Source organism: Esox lucius, chromosome 15 (genome assembly GCF_011004845.1).
Source record: "Esox lucius isolate fEsoLuc1 chromosome 15, fEsoLuc1.pri, whole genome shotgun sequence".
Taxonomy (NCBI): Eukaryota; Metazoa; Chordata; class Actinopteri; order Esociformes; family Esocidae; genus Esox; species Esox lucius.
This window is the reverse complement of record NC_047583.1, coordinates 20394332-20413046: the sequence shown is the minus strand read 5'-3', so window position 1 is coordinate 20413046 and position 18715 is coordinate 20394332. Positions and strand designations below refer to the sequence as shown.

The following is an 18715-nucleotide window of genomic DNA, read 5'->3' as shown; positions in this document are numbered from 1 at the left end:
CTCAACCCATCTATACACATCTCAGGCGCAAATCTCTAGACAAACCTGAGATATCCATTTCCCTCAACATCTCTCAAACTTAGGGACTTCTTTATTCACCACTCAATGGTTCTTTTTGATGACGCAATCATCTTGCGCCACCTGTAGCTATCAGCAGCAGCTAGGCTGTAGCCGCAGATGAGCTCTAATGAGATAGGACGAGCTAGCTAACTGTGCAACACAACAAAACTGGACTGAAGGCTAAAGAGACGTGCATTTTTGTAGCTTACCAACTACCGAAAACGTTACCGACTTTATTGTATGTGGCTAATGAAAAATCAGGTTAAAAGGACAAGAATCGTAAAACAATTTGCTGTTTTATTTTTAACGGGTAAGCAAACTTTCTTAGTAGGAGCCAAATAGCAAAAAGCATTAAGTTAGCTAACGTTATAATGGCTTAGTTAGCTACTATTTACCTTCCTGTACATGTAATTGTGACTTGTTTTTTGTATTTCATTTGTTAGCTACGAAACCAACGTTTGGTGGCTCAATTAGACGTTTGCAATTACGCGGTACAGTTGTTAGCTGCGTCCATTTCGTTTTCACATGTTATTCAATCAGATATACCAGCTAAAACTGTCTTGTGCCGGACAGTCATTTTCTATTTGAAGCCACTAGTTAAGCCGGGCATTCCGCTTCCCATTGACAAGCTTAGTTAGCTTTACTATATTTTAACAGTATTATTGACATTATCTGCTCGCTAACTAGCCAGTCAAAATTGTGCTCTGTTCTATTTAAAGTGGTGTTTGGTAACAAAGCTAACGTTAGGTTAGCTACACAGTGCAATTTATTGGTCTTGTTTATTTCGAATAATCTGGGTTGCCTAAGTAGTTACTATTCTCTTGCAGTTAATGCTGTGGTCTGAGGTTTTAGGTCCAATCCTAGCTTTCGACATTTCGTGTACACAAATAACTTCAAAACAATATAGACAAAAAAATATTTAATTACCTTCAGGAACTACGGGAAGTAAGGGTTTTTAGGCTAGCTTATATCCACCGGCATTATTAAGTACAAACAGGTATCTAGTATTTAAAATGTTCTCCTACACCCTACTTTTCAGGATTTAACCAGAATGGTGTCGTGCTGTTGTATGTATTCACAGTAATTTAAGGCCTGTCAGGCCCGACAACCCTGTCAAGACCGGCAGTGCAACGTTTCCACTTACATACACTGTCACGGTTCACTTACAGTTGTTTATAAAACCCTATACATTTTTGTGTGATCAAGCTGTACGGTTAGGTCACTGAACTGGCCTCTGCTTCACAAAGCTTCAGCCAAGGGTTAAAGGTTATATTCCCTGCAGCCTTTAGATATACTAGATTCTAGAACTGGTCTGATCATGCTCTGTAACCCAAGAAGACTGTTGTGAAATGTCATGTGGCAGCTTAAAGATTTAGTAAACAGAAACACTTTCAGATGGCAACAGGCAGTAGAGGAGGCGCTAAGTTACAGAATGTGACGCCGGTCTTTTAAAGACACGAGACTCCATTGCCACATGTTTCTTATGTAGAGAGAGAGCCCTAGAACTATATCAGTGGGATAATGTAACAGGACAGAATGTTTCTAGCAATTGGAACATGGCCTGTTTTTTTGACTTTGGCAGTTTGTCCACATTTATTTAGATGTGAACTGTATTGAAAATATAAATTAAATCAAATTTTTTGGTAATTATATATTTTTCCTCTATATTAGGGCAGAACCCAAGCCCCTTCCAGCAAGACAACCCCCACTGTTAAAATCCAGAAAATAAATTAAACAAAGATGGAGCTTCATGCCCACTGTCTGAACTGTGTGAACCGGAGATGTATGATTCGCCCAGAGACTGGTGTGTCCTGTGATCTAATCGGCTGTCCACTGGTCTGTGGAGCGGTTTTCCACTCCTGCAAAGCAGAGGAGCATCATTTACTATGTCCGTTCGAAAGAGTGCCTTGCCTCAACACTGGATTCGGGTGCCCTTTCACAATCGCCCGGCACAAGATGTCTGAACACCTTGAGACATGCCCGGCTAGTGTCGTGTGTTGCACCATGGAGTGGAACCGTTGGCCTGTGAGCTATTCAGACAGGAAGTCCTATGAGCACCTGAGCAATGTCGAAGTGGTAGAGCAGCTGGACATGGCTTTGGCTCTGCAAGATCAGAGGATGTTACTTGAGTCTCTTAGGGTCACCACCAACACATCAAAGAACGGCTATAATAAACCAGCTGAGGAAACCAGTGCAAAGAATGGGAATGTTGTGTCAAGTGTACCAGAGACTGTGGTTACTGTTGGAACAAACATAATTGACCAGGCTGCTGCTTCATCTAACGGAGTGGTTGAAATGGGTGGTGAGGGTTCTGATATTGCGGTACACAAAAGAAACTTAGCAGCAACATTGGAGGTTCTCCGAAGTGCAAAGGATATCACCCTGGCCGGTGACAATCTCAATGGGGACGAGACTCAGAGAAATGGAGTTGTCCACGGCGGAGGGAACGGGGAAGATGATACCGATGATTTTGAGGGTGTTGAGATGAAAGACGGTGACGCCGAGTCAGACGGTGAGCTCGGAGCAGTGGGCGGATTGGACTGTGGTGTAGGAACAGACGGACGGGTGGGTGACGAGAGTTACTGGGTAGAGCTCAATGAACTGATCCAGGAAACCGAGAAGGACCGGGTCAGTCTCAGAGAGGTAGCGCCGCTCCCTGTCAGCAACGGTTTCCATCATACAGCAGGTGATCACAGTCAAATGAGACCACGTGAGCAGATGGATCTGAGTAGATCTCCGCCCAGGCGCTCGGACACCCACAGGTCTTCGGACTTCAGGCCTGTGATGCCCTATCTTTCCATGCCTAATATAGTAACACCCCGAGAGCCTTCCGGCCCCCATCCTCCGCCGTTACCCATCCACCTGCCTCTACCCATGCCTCTCCCAAATCTGGAACCCTACAACGTGCTCCAGCACCTGCCTTTGGAGATTGAAGACCGGTGGCTGGAGAGGAAACTGCAAAATCTGCAGGTACTCAGAGGGATGAGTGTGTTTACATTTAATGGGCGCAGGGCTCTGATGTCCGACCCCTATCTGTTCAGAGCCAAAATGGAGGACAAGTCGGTGGACACCTCTGACCTGGAGGTAACCGACGATCCGCTGGGGCTCCATGGGATCGACCTGATAACGGCCGCGCTGCTCTTCTGTCTCGGTGACTCGCCCGGCGGCCGCAGCATTTCGGACAGCAGGTTTGTGGACGGTTACCGCGTCGACTTTGGTACCCAGACCTTCTCCTTCCCCTCAGCCATCCTGGCCACTAGCACCACGGTCGGGGACATTGCCTCAGCGTCGGCCTGCGATCACGCCAGCCCGCAGCTCTCCAACCCCAGCCCCTTTCACACCCTTAGACTGGACCTGGTGCTGGAGTGCGTGGCCCGCTACCAGACCAAGCAGCGCACCATGTTCACCTTCGTGTGCGGACAGCTTTTCCGCAGGGACGAGTTCTCCTCGCATTTCAAGAACGTCCACGGCGACATCCACGCCGGGCTGAACGGCTGGCTGGAGCACCGTTGCCCCCTGGCGTACTATGGCTGCACCTACTCTCAGAGACGCTTCTGTCCCTCCACGCAGGGCTCCAGGGTCATTCACGACCGACACCTGGGCTCGTTCGGCGTGCAGCCGGGCATGCCCCCACGGCTCGGCGATAAAAGCCTCCCCAGGAACACATGTCGGTTCGGCAGCGCCTGCGACCACCTGAGCTCCCTGCCCTTCGAGGTGCTCCAGTATGTGGCCAGTTTCCTGGATGGCTTCAGCCTGTGCCAGCTGTCCAGGGTCTCCCGCACCATGAGGGATGTGTGTGCCAGCTTGCTGCAGTCCAGAGGAATGGTGGTGCTGCTCTGGGAGAACACGAGGCGGGCCGACGGTGCCTCCTCATGGCAGATCCAAAACAAGGTGAGTCACTCGTCTTAAGTTACATTTTCTTCCAGGTTAATGTGATGTCCTAATTAAGCAAGTGTGTTTCGTCTCATATCCTTTGCATGCCATAACTGACTGAAATCTGTAACCCATACACATCAGCAGCTGCTGGGTATCTTTCCTGATGTTCTAATCGGTCTGATCTGACAGTTTAAATTTTTTGTTGGAGGTCTTCTTAAATCTCATGTTCAGTTGAAATTCATGAAAGTTGAATGAATGTTCAATTGGATTTCTGTTTAAACCAAGAACATTCCATTTTCATGCCTATTATGTTTGGGTTCATGAAGTGCCAGCCAATGAGTTTGAAAGCATTCGCTTACGTTAGCAGACAAGATGTTTCTTTACACTCTAGAGTTGATTCTGCTGCTGTCAGCAGACATCATCAATGAAGACAAGTGAGAAACCTCTAGTGGCAGCCATACATACACCTAAGCCACAACACCACCACTACACTTCACAGATGCTGTGTATCTTGGGCAGTTGTCCCCCCCTAACCCTTACCATCACTCTTCTTCATGTACATATATCATCAGTCCATAAGACCTTTTTCCAGTTAAGGCTTACCAAAAATCTGGTACGCTCAATTTATGGACTTTTTATTATTGTCAACCGTGTATAAGCTTCGTTGACTTGCATTGACATCTTTAATAATTGTTTGCAGACACTAATATTAGACCCCAAAATGTTAAACCTTCAATCAGAAATAGACATTCACCACTTTTCTTATTTTAGAGACCTGACTAAACAGAAATATTTGTCAAGCAAGTTGTCTCGAGATCTTAGAAAGGCAGACTATGTATAAAGTGTTGTCATTTCTAAATGACATACATAAATACCTTCAAAGAAAACATTGAAGAGACGTACTTTAACCTTATAATCCAGTTCAAATCCACATTTCTGGAGCCAAAAGAGGAAAATGCTAACCGATTTTTCTCATCGTTTCGGAACCAGGTGTGGCGCTTCAGCACGGCCTTTGGTACGGTGAACGAGTGGAAGTTTGCCAACATCGCCAGTATGGCGGACCATCTGAAGAAGTGCACGTTTAACACGGTCACCCGTCGGGATGATGCCGTCCCTCTACCCTGCATGTGCTTCACCAGAGAGCTCACCAAAGAGGGACGCTCTCTACGATCAGTCCTCAAGCCAGTGTTATGATTGACCTTGTGACAGGGTTGGACTCCATGGGTATGTTTGAATCGGCACCCTGTTACCAAAAGTAGTGCACTCTGTAGGGAATAGGGTGCCATTTCAGACGCCGCCCATTTCCAATTCGGGAAAGTTCTTGTTATGGAATTACCGGAATTTTACGGAAATTAGATTGAGCCTTACCCTGCTCTAAAATAAGCAAATACAAAACGCTGCTCCATTTTTATTCACTCTTGACAGAAAGAGCCTGAATGTTTTTCAATGCAAACTCTTTGTAATTTCATATTGTTCCCAATGTACTGAAAAGATAATTTAACTTTTACATACTCTGTCAATGTGTAAATAAAACAAATGTTTTGATGTACTTTTTTAAATTTTTATATGATCATCATTGAGTAACTTCATTCAGTACTGTGTCGTGTTGATTATGAAAGAAAGTGAGGCCTTAACTTATGATAAACACTTGATTTCTGGTCAAAGCAGGTTTCTGAAGATGGTCTTTTGATAGGGAGATTTCTCAGTGACCCCCAGAGTGACTTATTGTCTTGCACGCTTTTGGTGATCTTTATTGAGTTAGAGAATGTAAGTACTTTTAATCTGCATTTTAAGATTCAGACCAAACTTAAAATGTTCACACTACAGGCCATTCTTATCAGAATGGAACATTTAGCATGTTGCTAGAAAAAACTATACTATCAGACTATACAAGAGTGTGGGCTGGATAAATTAGGGTTGATTTGGTCAGATGTCTTTTCCACACTTCTGTTCCTCATTTGAGAAAAATGGTACTTCTGTGAAAACCATTTGTGTGAAATCTGGTTATGTAGATGAAGCCCAGGGAATCCTGCAGGTCAGTGATCGTGGGCATACCATTCTGGTAAAGAGTTAAGTATTTCAATTAATCCGTTGATCGTTCTCTAGTCTACAAGTTGTGTTTTTATCTTTTTCTTGTGGCACTACATAACTGTGTTCTGGTGTTGCCTGCCGTGTCTCAGGGTTTGTAAGGCCTCAAATGGCCCCCCTATGCCCTAGTATACTACTTATGACCAGAGCCTGTGGAGGGGGTGATTTGAGACACAGACGTCACGCTGCATCAATATGTTCTGGCTATTACTTGTACTGTATTGTCTGGTTAACACTACAGGGCCCATCCAAACCGTACTGTACAGCCTGGCTTAGCTTGGTTTGGGTCTGTAGTGTGAATCTGGCTGATTTAATCTACAAGTCTCCACATGGAACAGTCACTTTATTGTCATGGTTAAAAAGCGTGGGTAGTCATAGGATGATAAACCGTTCAGTATTATGTTTTATTTCAGTGTTGGTACTGGCCCATTCAATTCCTCAGTAGATCATATAATTATCAATAACCTACCTTCATTTGACTTGATTTTCTCTGGTTTTACTATTAATTGAATACCTGTTCAGATAACCTGTTCAGAAGTGTGTACATGATTAAATTATTATTTCAAAGATGGTTGTTCCGATTGGAGTTCAGTATAATAGCGGCTTGTAGGTTGACGTTGGTGAAGATCACATTCCTGGTAAACACGGTATACTGTATGTCGGCTTAATTGGAAATCACCTCTGAATGGAGCATTGTCAACGAACAATGGTCAGATTTTTCCAGACTTAATTTAGGGGTCAGATTGTGTTGTAGAAATGAAAGGCCAAAGTTGGATCCTACTGTTTGCATCTGTTATCTTCAAATGGAAGTAGAAGACTAACCGTTTCTTTATTTGAACTTTTCTCAATCCCTGTACTGTTGTTTCGTGTTATATTTTTTTGTTTGGGGGGGGGGGGGTCGGGGGTCGGGGTCGGTGCAAACTTTGCATTATTGTAAAGCTGATTAACACCCCGGATGAATAGTTTCAAATGTTTTGATATGGTGAAAGCATTGACGAGTGTTTTAGGTTTGACGCATATTTTAAAAGTTATTAATGGAGGGAGTGTGTTTTATCTGTTTTTATTTGTATTGTCAGAACTCTCAACTTGTCTTTTTTGTATTCATTCATGCAACCCTTTAGTAGATATTTTATCATCTGATGTCATTTTTTTATGACATTTGTGATGAACATGCCACCTTCTCAGAGGATGCTATGATTTCACCCATTAATCATCCCCACATTATAACCTGGTCCCAGATCAGTTTGTGCTTTAACTAGTAATGAGTGTAGCGGTTGACAAAAAGTATCTAACAGCTCTGGGACCAGGCCAGCCATGTTTTGGCTTCAGTCAGATTTATTTCCCCATATTTTTCCTGCATGCGTGTGAAAAGATGTAACACAATCATTCTTAAATGTAAGGCTGTTTCCCCTACAATAACCGGCTTGGTGTGTATTTAGCTTGCATACACTGGGCCTCCGTAGCTTTGTCATAACTTTTTGTATTTTATTTGTCTTACTACATTTGTTTGGTAGCTTCTGCAACAATCAGATCACACAAAGGTTTTACTTTAAACTAGGTGTCTTACAAGTGTTCTACAATGTTTTGTTTCTTGTCTTAGTGGCTCAGTTGTATAATGGTCATTCACATATTGTGTATAATCAACAGCATTTTCATCACCAATAAAAGCTTGTTTTCATTCTTATTATGGCACATTTTTACTGATTATTGCGTCTTAGTTGCTGAAGGTCTGTGAGAAGACTGGAGGAAGTTGAGCCTTCAACAGGGAGGTCTGGCAGCAGGGTCTCTGTATTAAGGATCCGCAGACGCAAAGGTTCCTGACAACACACAACACATTTTATGCATTTATTTTGAAAAGTGAACAACCTCCAAAGTTTACCCAGTTGTTAGCAAATTCTACGTACTTGCAAAGTCTTCATACAAGCTTTTTACATAAACTACAGTCATTAAAATTTTAGTTTTGATCTTAAACTCTCCAGCCCACAATATTACATAATACAAAGGGATCCACCAAATGGTATAACCTCTACAATACTGCCCTGAAGTGAAAAGGGAACGTGTTAAAATATCCACTACAAATAATCAGTTCTGTTTTCAACAAGGTAATTCAGTAATACTGCAGCAGGACATGAAAACACGGACAGATCCTGAGAGGTCCAGTCTTAAGTCTTTATTACCCTGAATAACTTGGTTGCTTTAGCAGTATGTTTTGGGTCATTGTCCTGATGCGCATTGAAGTGGAATCCAATGAGTAAAGGCATTTGATTGGATCTGAGTAGACAAGATGTTTTTCTACACTTCATGATTCAGCCTACTGCTGTCAGCAGTTATATCATCAAAGCAGACAAGTGGCACCCCTCCACCTTATTTGACAGATACATTTTTTTTTCTCCAAGCCCTCTCTAGTACTGGTTAATCTTCATCTAATTTGTTCACAATACCCTTTTTCCAGAAATCTGCTGGCCCTTTTTGGTATTTCTTTAACAGTACAAACACTTATCAGTATATCTGTTGTCGCTATAGACAAATTTTTTAGCATGGTCTGAAAAGGGTGAGGCTAGGTATCCTATCCAGAGTCAGAGGAGCACTGGACAATAAGATTCTGGACACACAGCCAGACACAAACTAGATACGTAGCGTGACTGTCAGTGTAATACTGGACACCTAGCCTGACTCAGACAGACATTGGACACCAAGCATGACTGTCAGTGTACTACTGGACACCTAGCCTGACTGTCAGGGTACTACTGGACACCTAGCCTGACTGTCAGTGTACTACTGGACACCTAGCCTGACAGACAGATACTGGGCACCTAACCTGACTGTCAGACAGACACTGAGTAACACCTTAAACCAGACTGTTTGTCAGACAGACACTGTGACTAGGCACCCGTCTTCGACTTTCAGAAACACTCAACGCCTAGCAGGACTGTAAAAGCTGGACACATCCTGACCCAACCAGTGGCCGGACTGTTTGCACCATTTGCAGCAGGCACTGTGAATTGTGGCAGGTTATTTGGAAATGTCCTCAATTTGTGGCACTGCCAAAAATTGCAGCACCTGCTGAGGGAGCCAGTCACCATGCTACTGGAATAGCCAGCAAAGAGTTACGCATTTATTGTATAAGGCTACACTTAATTTGGCTTTGTTGATTGGCACACATCCGTATTACAAAAATTCCCGAACACAGTAATGTAATGTTAGAACACAGACTGAATTTGACTGATGAATTTAAAACAAACAGTAGCTCCTATAAATGAAGTCAAGGCAACATTTACCTAATGGCTAGTGCAGTCTTTTTTTAATCCAACATTTAGAATTAGATTAATGCTAAAAGCTAGGTCAAAAACCTGGTATAATGATTCACTTATTTTGCTAAAAGAGCTCTGGGGAAGTAGTTAATGTGCACCTTATGCCGTGATTTAGACGGCTGGACAACCCGAGACCACACCTGAAATCAAGTTGACTTGCGCATTTTCATCTACATTCATCTACACTGATTAGGAATCAATACTGTACTATGGTTGCAATTAAAACCACAGACAATGCTAAGAAGAGAGGCTACCCACTGTTTTGGGTCTCTCCAGCTGGGTGTTAAAATCCCTTTTGGTTCCGTCCTGCAGTGGGCCAGAATGATCTGGACCTCTGATGCTGGATCTGTTGTGAGGGAAAGTGTGACAGGACGATTTGCTTCGCCCTGTGTAAGAGAGAGAGGCAAGACATCACAGAAAAACAGACTGAAACATTCAGCAGTATGTTATTTTTGGAATCTGGCAAGTGACTTGTCGCTCTCTTCTCCAGAACTGCAAAGTGAATTTCCGCTGTACAAAGAGAGCCAGAGTAATACACTGAAGATTAACAGTTACCTAGAGTGGTAGATTAGAGGTCATTACCTGCTGTTGAGGTGATTCTGGAGAGAGACGGCTCAATGTCCTCCGCCTGGCTCTGCAGCTTACCCACCCACTGGAAAGCCTCCTGTTTGAGGCAGCGTTCCTGATGAAGCTGTCCCTTCACCTATTGCCAGAGTAGTGGGTTAATCACCTAATAATGATCCAAACTTTTCTTGTCCAAGATATGTGTGCAACCTTCATATCTTCATTAGAGATGCAAATATATTCATTCTACAGACGGAAATGTTTCCTGCCCATATGATAAGCCAGGAAAGTCTGGTTGCTGGTTTATACCTACTTGGCACATACAACTTAAGTTATAATCCTACTCTGTTTTATGGTCTTTCAGGCCAGACAATGTCTGTTTTGGTAACAACATCTAATGTCCAATTTGGTGTTGGTGTGTGTGTATTGAGTACGAGTGTCACCTGTCTGATATCTTTGGCGCTGCGTTGTCTCAGTAGCTGTCTCTCTCTGTCACTCCTGTCCAGCTGAGCACTGAGGTCTCGGAGCTGTTTGTCTCTGTGCTCCACCTCTTCTCTCAGCTGCTCCAAGCTCTGCAGACGGTAGCTGTCCAACTCCTGCCTGCTCTGGGCCTCTTGAGCAGAGCGATGACTCACCTCATTGAGCTCGGCTCTCTGTGGGCACAATTTCAAGATAATGTCAGATAAGGACAATCACACTATTTACAATAACAAGAAATTAGAGGGATGTTCCTTTGTTAGGAAATTTAAGTATTCATTGTTAGTGCTCCTTGTTATCTGTAAATACATTGATTGGAATGATTCAGGGAGATTATACTCTATAACTAACCTGTTTGGTGAGCAGTCTCTTGGTGTGGTTGTTCTCCCTCTGGCATTGTGCCATGGCCCTCTGAGTGACCTCCAGCTCCTCCTTCAGTAAGATAACTTCCTCCTCTGACATCATCTTAATTTTTAGGGCCTCCCTCCGACAGGACATCTCCCTCTAGACCCGACAAAAATAGCAGTCGCACAAACCATCAGCAATAAACAGTTAAGGCCACATCCATTCTGGTGCAATATGAGTCCGTATATTGCCATTATGTTTAAGTCATTCAGCAGACGTTCTTATGCTCACAAACAGTGCATTCAATTAATGTAGGTAAAATCACTGTGTCATGGTCCTTGCATGCCAATACGTTTGGGTCATTTTGGCAACGCTGTACCTGCTGGCTGTGGAGAAGTCCACGGTGCAACTTGCCCTGTCCAGCCACCCGTCTCCAATGGGACAATGCCTTCACCTTACACAACAGGTCAGTCATCTGACAGTTCTCCCTGCTCAGGTCATGGAGCTCCTGTTTCTGAAGGAAAATTATTGGATAAGAGTAACTGTCACACAATATCCCCAATGCTGGCACACTCAGGCACTTGGTTTGACAAGCTGACCCAATCATCTCACCTTGGACTGTGTGGTCAGAAGTGCATCATTGTCTTTTGTGGAACCAAACTTCTTCTTCAGCTTGATGATGTTGTCAACTCCCTCTGTCCTCACTTGGCTCACCAGCTGAGTAACATCCCGGTACATCTTTGCATGGTACTCCTCAAGCCTAGCCTTTGAATAAAACAATTAGACAATCTAGAATGAAAGAAGCTCAAGTCAAGTAAAATTTATTTATAAAGCATATTTAAAAACAACTAGTGTCAACCAAAGTGCTGTACAATCAAAGTATACAGGACAGCAAAAGAAAAAACATGCATAAAACATATAGCAAACTAAACATATTTTCATAGGACATGACAGACTTAAACAGAAACCTCCTACCCAACTGCAGACTCAAAGGCTAAAGAAAAAAGATGGGTCTTAAGGTGTGATTTAAAAACATTGCTACTAGTAAAAGACCTAATAATATAAAGGTAGGCTATTCCACAACTTTGGAGCAGCAACAGAAAAGGCACGGTCCTTTAAACTTCAATCGGGCCCAGGGACCACACAAAAGCATTTTGTTTGAAAACCTAAGGGTCCTTGAGGAAGAGTGCTGACTAAGGAGGCCCGAAATATAGGAGGGTGCTGACCCATGTAGCGCATTCAAAACTAAAAAAATAACCTTAAAATCAATCCTATATTTAACAGGTACCCAGTGGAGAGAGGCCAATACAGGAGGGATGCACTCTCTCTTCTTTGTACCAGTTAAAAACCTAGCAGCTGCATTTTGAAGACTGACATACTCCTGTATACAAACAGTTACAATAGTCCAGACAGGAGGAAATGAACGTATGAATAACTGTCTCCAAATCATTGAAATAAAGAATGGGTTTCAATTTGGCAATGGCCTGGAGCTGGAAAAAGCATGTACTTGTTTATCAAGTTTGAGATCTGAATCAAAAACTGTAGATTAAGAGTTACCAGTGTGTTAAAAACAATCTTTAAAACCATTGTGTACCTTTAGTTGAATGCAGGTGGAAAAGAGCTGTCGGACCAGGGAGTCGTAGCGTTGCCTGTATTGGAGGCTTATCTGTTGCTGCAAACCTCTTTGTTCTTCCTCCAGCTGGGCGATCCGTGTTCGCAGAGTGGTGGTCTGCATCATCATCCCTCGACAAAGCCCACTGAGCTCGCTGTAAGGATTGATGGTGTCACACTGGGACCCTTCAAGGCTCTTCACATCCTGCAGAACACAATTTGTACAGTGAAAAGTGAAAAGAAAGAACTAAACAAAACATCAAAACCAGGATAGTTAACTAGTCTTGCTGTGATAACTAGCCTTGGCAGCATTGCAGAGTTTAAAAACATGCCATGAGCTCTCTCCACAGCTAGGTCGGGAATATTGCCAGTTGGGCTATTCACTGGGTGTAAGCAGCACACGGATGTCAGATTTACCTGACATTTGATGACTGGTGTTCCAATCCAGAGTGATCCTCTGTGTTTTGAAGAGGTGCTGAAGTACAGAAGAGAAGGTTACCTGTTCTCTGTGGTACAGCAGCTGTCTCTCCTGCTCCAGGATCTGTTCATAAAACTGGGAGTATAGGAGGAAGGTTCTGCGTTCTCTCTCCATCACAGAGCAGCCCAGAGTGGACAGACAATGCTGCAGGTGGGCCCTGGGGATCAATAGCTGGCGGATATTGGATATATATAAAAACAAGATAAATAACATGTTCATCTTTTCGTTGCTTGAGATCTCGGCATTAGTGATTTTACACTTTTTTTTTACGGTGGCTCGTACACAAGGCTGTTGTCTTGCCTGTCCATCTATCGTAATGGGTTTCTCACCTGTCCACCTTCAGCCTCTTCAACTCCCTCCATCAACTGATGAGTGAAGTTCTCCACTATCTGAGGTCTCTCTGGGGATAAACTGTATTTCATGGGGCCCTGTTTCCACAACTCTGGTGTACAAGTGATTAAAGGGTTAACCCAATACATTTTACCTGGAATCTTTAAAAATACATTCAATTTCAAATTACAGTAAAGACTGGACACATTTTTCAATTAACAACAAAATAAATACAGGTCCAACATTGCTCGCAGTATTCGTCAGACATCTTGAAGAGGTGTGTAGTGTACCTGTAGGGAGGCCGGTGTCTTGACGTGCTCGCTCTGAAGTCACCAGGGTCAGCTCTCTGGTGATCCTCCTCTGTACCGCTCTAATCATATCACACTCTGTGCTCTCCAGCAGCCTGAGCAGCTGGCACACCACGCACATGTTTCACATTTCATTTAACTGTTCCTCATTGTTCTTCACCAGATTAAAGACACCCATTTCTCAAACTGAAAAAGCTGATTGATCCAGAACTTACAGAATCTGATCCACCATGTATAGAGTCAGCTGAGCCACCATGTATAGAGTCAACTGAGCCACCATGTATAGAGTCAACTGAGCCACCATGTATAGTGTCAACTGAGCCACCATGTATAGAGTCAACTAAGCCACCATGTATAGAGTCAACTGAGCCACCATGTATAGTGTCAACTGAGCCACCATGTATAGAATCAAATGAGCCACCATGTATAGTGTCAACTGAGCCACCATGTATAGAATCAAATGAGCCACCATGTATAGTGTCAACTGAGCCACCATGTATAGAATCAAATGAGCCACCATGTATAGTGTCAACTGAGCCACCATGTATAGTGTCAACTGAGCCACCATGTATAGTGTCAATAGAGCCACCATTTATAGAGTCAGCTGAGCTGCCATGTATAGAGTCAACTTGTCCACAATCGACTCAACTGAACTAACATATAGAGTCAACTAAGCCACCATGAGTCAAATGGGAAACCAACATGTATCCTCAGGATACATATTAATTCATATTTGGTTCAGTCTATGGCACAGTAGTTTGGGATTCAAACCGAACTGCTTTATTTGGTAAAGTGGTAAAACAAAGTATGGATTCAGTTTGGATAACCACATTTGAGCTAGAATGAGAAGTTTTCACTTAAGTCAGATAATGTTGCAAAAATCAAAAAGCCTTTTGATGTCAACTTTTGTTTGAATATAAAAGGTCAGTAGGAAGAGATCACAACTTAGGTATCATAATAATCTCAGTTTCCCACTTGTTATTCCAACATGAAGAGCAAGTGAAAGATCCCACTAGGAATGGTAGCTTCTGATAACTCTGAACACTGCAACAATACCTGGAATGTCTTGATGTGAACCTCAGAGGCTCCTGCAGGGGGCAGTATAGGCTGGTTGTCAGATAGCAGAGCCTCAAATTCCTTCTCTTCACCCATGTGTTGAGCTAGGGCTTTCATACTGGGATACTGGATCTCAGCTCTGAAATGTGAAAGCATGAGACCCATTAAGCCATCCACACTGACACTACAACAACTAACAGTCAGAATTACTTGATTTTGCTAAACAGTTGTGAAGAAGTAAAGCACATCCCCTGGAATGTTGTCTTTTTTACATAGCTGGATGCATGGATATTTGACCTACATTCCAACATTGACAAAGGTAACTAAATTTATTAAATCACATTTAACAAGGAAATTTTACTTTCAATTGCATTTGTGCAATTAAGATAATGAGAAATGCAATTTCCTTATGCTGAAAAAGTTGTACATTGTATGTTTTCCATCACATATATTGGTGCACCAAAACGGGCAAATAATTATAAATCATATGAGATTGAAGATTTGAAACTCTGGTTTGGTTTTAACTATATGGGTGTGTGTTGTAACATAAACCCCAAGAAAAAAAGACAATCAACGTGGAAGTGCAGGAGTGAACTTTCATGCACTTCCACAAAAACCTGCAAAAACCTGGCATTCATGGAAGGTCAGGAAGGAAGGAAGAAGCCTCTGCTCTCAGAAAGGACTATCAACAGATGACTTATGTTTGCCAGAAAGCATCTCGGTATCTACTGGAACAATGTGTCAAAAACACTGATGCTGAACCAAACATGGATCTTGCAACAGGACAAATTGGACAATGATCCACAAGACACTACGAAACTACAACGGAATGGCTCAAAAAGAGGAAATGCAGTGTCATAGAATGGCTGAGTCAAAGCCCTGATTTCAATCCTATCGAAATGCTGTAGAGGACTGGAAAGGGGCTGTGCATGCATGAAAGCCTTCAAATATGACACAGTTGAGACAGTACTGCAAAGACGAGTGGGCAAAAAGTCCTCCCAGTTAATGTAGGAGAACTGACAGTTAAAAGAAACGGCTAAATAAATTTGTTTCATCCAAAGGGGGCAACATCAGCTCTATAATTTTTTGCACTGTGAAATAGCATTTTTGGTGAAAGATTGTGCTAATCTCTCAGTGCTGTCTATTAAAAGTGGTTACGTTGACACGTCAGCAACGTTGAGTGAAGACGACCAATCCATGTGTTCAAAAAAAGACAGCTACCCAGGGGGTGTACATACTTTTTCTGATGACTGTACAAAGTATGTGCCTTTGCTTTGCATCGTTTTGGCATGTCAGAATATAAATATAAAATCTGTATGAGCAATACAAACCAACCTGTACAAACTTGAGAACTGCTTGAAGATCTTGAGGGTATTTATCTGTTCCACTCTTAGCTGTCTCCTCCCCCAGCTTTCTTTAAAAACCTCTAACTGTTTGGTCAGCAGCAGGAAACCCTTCAACACAGACTGCACCTGGAGAGGGTCCTTCAGGGGAACAAAGGAGACCCGCTTCTTCTCTTCATTACCTTCTTCAGCACCGCCTCCATCCATACTGCAAACATCCTCCTGGTATTAAGACAATGCTTTCAGCAAAGGCAAGAACAAAAAACAGTATAGGGGATGTTTGTGGCAGTGTTCAGGCCTGCGTGTTTTAAACGCAATTACGTTACCTCAGTAACCCGGATACTTCCAAACAGTCCAATATATGATAGATAACACGTTTACCTCCTCAGGCTTTTCACGCGAGTCCTCCTCTTTTTTGTCATGGAGACGTATTGGTGCTGCCCCCACCCCTCCGCTATCAAGGACATCCTCCATTAGTAGAGACATGCCCAGGATTGCTCCATTGGCCTCCATCCTGCTGCGGTCCCCCAGCCCACTCAGACACAACTGGAAACCAGCAGTATAAGAACATTAACGTCCACAATGAGGTAATTTTGCATTGCAGACACGTTTATCCAGAGCCATTTACAATGCATTCAAAAAAAAAGATAAAAGGGTCATTCAAAAACATCCTAAAGGAGAGATGTCTACCTGCAGGCAGTTTTCAATGGGTGGGATGTCCCAAATGTCTACAGGGAACAACCCATAACATGTCAGAAAACTTCTCCATGGGTACATCCTTTGAGCCTAAAAACCATAAATACTCGATGACTTCACAAACTTAGCCTAAAAAGTGCAGTTTTTATACTTTTTCTGGATAGATTAATCAGAAGTGTAAACTTTGTTACCAACCAAGGATGAGTGAGGTTCCAGTGGCTGAGGTAAAGGCAGCTGAGAACTATGATTGGTTAGGACACTGTCACTCAGCGGAGGGAGGGCGTGTCCCATGTTGTCACTAACGCTCTGATAGGCTGTAACGTTACCAGAGGAGAGAAATGCCTCCCTGAGAGAAAGAGAGAGAGAGAAAGAGTGAGAGCTGAATCAAATGCAGATCAAATCAAATGAGGACCCATTTAATTGATAAAGCTTAAACTCTAATGCTTTAAATTGGGTTAACAGAGCCTTTTTTTTAGTTGTTCTGAACCACGACATACTCACTGAGGTAGTCTACTCACTGACATTCACTAACACCACCAAATACCACAACGCCAACTGTGAAGAAACACTGTTTCATTATTACGTGGTTTTGTTTTTGCGTACACAAGTTCACAGTTATCTGTTTTGATTAACACGTTTGGACCTCAGGTAGAGAGCTCTGGCTGTGACTAATAAACAAACAAAATACTACACCTTCAGTTCTTTCTCTGCCCGCTCACCTGATGAGGTGCCTCACAGCGGTGTCATACTGCAGGAAAAGCACGTGTCTCCGTAGCTGCAACAGACGAGCCACAGCCTCAGGACTACCAGGGTCACACAGAGAGTCCACCTGTCTCTGCAGCTCCCACAGCTCCGCACCTTGACAACAACAACATGGCCAACACTTTCACTCAAAAAAGCGACTGGTATACAGGCATTATGTTGTGAGCTGAGCTGTAAATGTTATTTACTTAACAGTACTTCTACATGGAAAAAAGCACTGGATATTTGGGTTCTAATTCCACGAAGGACCAAAGCTCTCTAGCTGAGATATACCAATTCCTTCACAGCCACCCCAGTCAGCTGTAAGCTGTCCGGCTCCTCGTCTCCTGGAGCTAAAGTCTCCTGGGTTCCCCAGGCGAGCGAAAGTGACTAGGTAATAGAAGATGTCATGTAGGCCTGACACTATTTCCAAAGTATGGTGAAGAGCTTGGCTACATGCCTGTATTTATACAACACACACACAAAAATAATCAAGGTAAATATTGTCAACAAGACTGCCATAAACACAGAGAATTTACTGTCTGGATTTAGTGAAAAATATAGACATAGATATTGCAAACCCGTGGTTTTATCGAAATCATAAAATGTTTCAATCTGCCACTTCATGCATGTGTTTCCATCCATCTGTAGAGTGATATAATGTACAGCAGTTCAAAGCCTCTTACCAAATCATCCAGGGTTTTGAACATCAGGAGAACCTCAGTGTAGTGGGGTAGGAACCACAGGTTAAGGACTGTTCTGCCATCAGCTGACAGCAAGCTCCGGGGACGACGCTGGAACTTCCTGTCCAGTCAGGAAGTGAATAAAAAATGTTTTCTGAAGTAATATGATCCTCATTGTAGCGGATGTTGAATCATGTATTTTTGTTTACCAATACATCACTGAATTTAATGCTATAATCTTGCATTTTATAAACAATTTATCTTCGTTATAGTAATTACTACTCAGTTGACTACTGTACTTATTACTACTGGGTTGTGTAGTGGTCCGAAGTAGCTTAAGATGAATTCACTAACTGGAAGTCGTGCTTAAAAAATTATTTGATTCATTTTACCTAGGGTCAGGGTGAAGCACCATATCGCCTTTTAACTCATGTGCCTGGCCAATCAGGAAGTGGGACTGGCGGATATCTGGAAGCTCGTCTAACAGGGCAGTCAGGCTGCTGTACATGCCAATAATCTGAGCCCTGACACCACACTGGGCCATACGTTTACTGAATCTAGGAAAATGATGATGGACAGACACAGAAAACGTTAAGAAAAAGATTAAGAACTATTGAAGAATGCTTTAGCAATTGTAGTTTCTAAAAGGATGATGTACATACTTTTGACAGAACTCAAGAATCAGCCTTCTCTTGGTCTTTGCTACTTCTTCCTGTGGTGAAAGAGAAGGTAATGAAAGTAAACAAAG

The 18715-nt window shown here is 42.8% G+C and overlaps 2 protein-coding genes across 7 annotated transcripts; one reads left to right on the top strand and one right to left on the bottom strand.

The window, feature by feature from the left end:
• The first annotated feature begins 124 nt into the window (after window positions 1-124).
• Window positions 125-7708, top strand: fbxo30a (F-box protein 30a). 2 transcript variants are annotated; one of them, XM_010878532.4, is made up of 3 exons: window positions 125-370; window positions 1737-3951; window positions 4927-7708. In XM_010878532.4, exons 2-3 carry the CDS (start codon window positions 1801-1803, stop codon window positions 5128-5130), a joined length of 2355 nt encoding a protein of 784 aa, XP_010876834.2. In that variant the 5' UTR covers window positions 125-370; window positions 1737-1800; the 3' UTR covers window positions 5131-7708. The 2 variants fall into 2 exon arrangements, with proteins under 2 accessions (XP_010876834.2, XP_010876833.2); XM_010878531.4 differs by having other exon boundaries at window positions 127-370; window positions 1732-3951.
• LOC117592812 (coiled-coil domain-containing protein 162-like) lies at window positions 7691-18673 on the bottom strand. Of its 5 annotated transcripts, none has more exons than XM_034297495.1 (21): window positions 18630-18673; window positions 18360-18524; window positions 17971-18088; window positions 17579-17744; window positions 17263-17401; window positions 16739-16889; window positions 16538-16633; window positions 16229-16393; window positions 15840-16069; window positions 14505-14643; window positions 13431-13551; window positions 13140-13252; window positions 12832-12981; window positions 12316-12537; window positions 11334-11486; window positions 11101-11235; window positions 10728-10880; window positions 10343-10552; window positions 9918-10038; window positions 9594-9721; window positions 7691-7841 (listed from the first exon to the last, which is right to left on the bottom strand). In XM_034297495.1, the coding sequence occupies exons 2-21, from the start codon at window positions 18509-18511 to the stop codon at window positions 7722-7724; spliced, it is 2982 nt and encodes a 993-aa protein (XP_034153386.1). In that variant the 5' UTR covers window positions 18512-18524; window positions 18630-18673; the 3' UTR covers window positions 7691-7721. The 5 variants fall into 5 exon arrangements, with proteins under 5 accessions (XP_034153386.1, XP_034153387.1, XP_034153390.1 ...); XM_034297496.1 differs by having other exon boundaries at window positions 11101-11229; XM_034297499.1 differs by having other exon boundaries at window positions 12832-12885.
• Between the last annotated feature and the right edge of the window lie 42 nt (window positions 18674-18715).

Excerpts from the sequence above, each read along its gene's own strand:
- fbxo30a (XM_010878532.4), top strand. The coding sequence starts at position 1,801 with ATGGAGCTTCATGCCCACTGTCTGAACTGTGTGAACCGGAGATGTATG. Across the intron at positions 3,952-4,926 it reads CATGGCAGATCCAAAACAAG|GTGTGGCGCTTCAGCACGGC; the intron begins GTGAGTCACTCG and ends TTTCGGAACCAG.
- LOC117592812 (XM_034297495.1), bottom strand. The coding sequence starts at position 18,511 with ATGGCCCAGTGTGGTGTCAGGGCTCAGATTATTGGCATGTACAGCAGC. Across the intron at positions 16,890-17,262 it reads GCTGTGAGGCACCTCATCAG|GGAGGCATTTCTCTCCTCTG; the intron begins GTGAGCGGGCAG and ends TCTTTCTCTCAG. Across the intron at positions 10,039-10,342 it reads GCGCCAAAGATATCAGACAG|GTGAAGGGACAGCTTCATCA; the intron begins GTGACACTCGTA and ends CTCTGGCAATAG.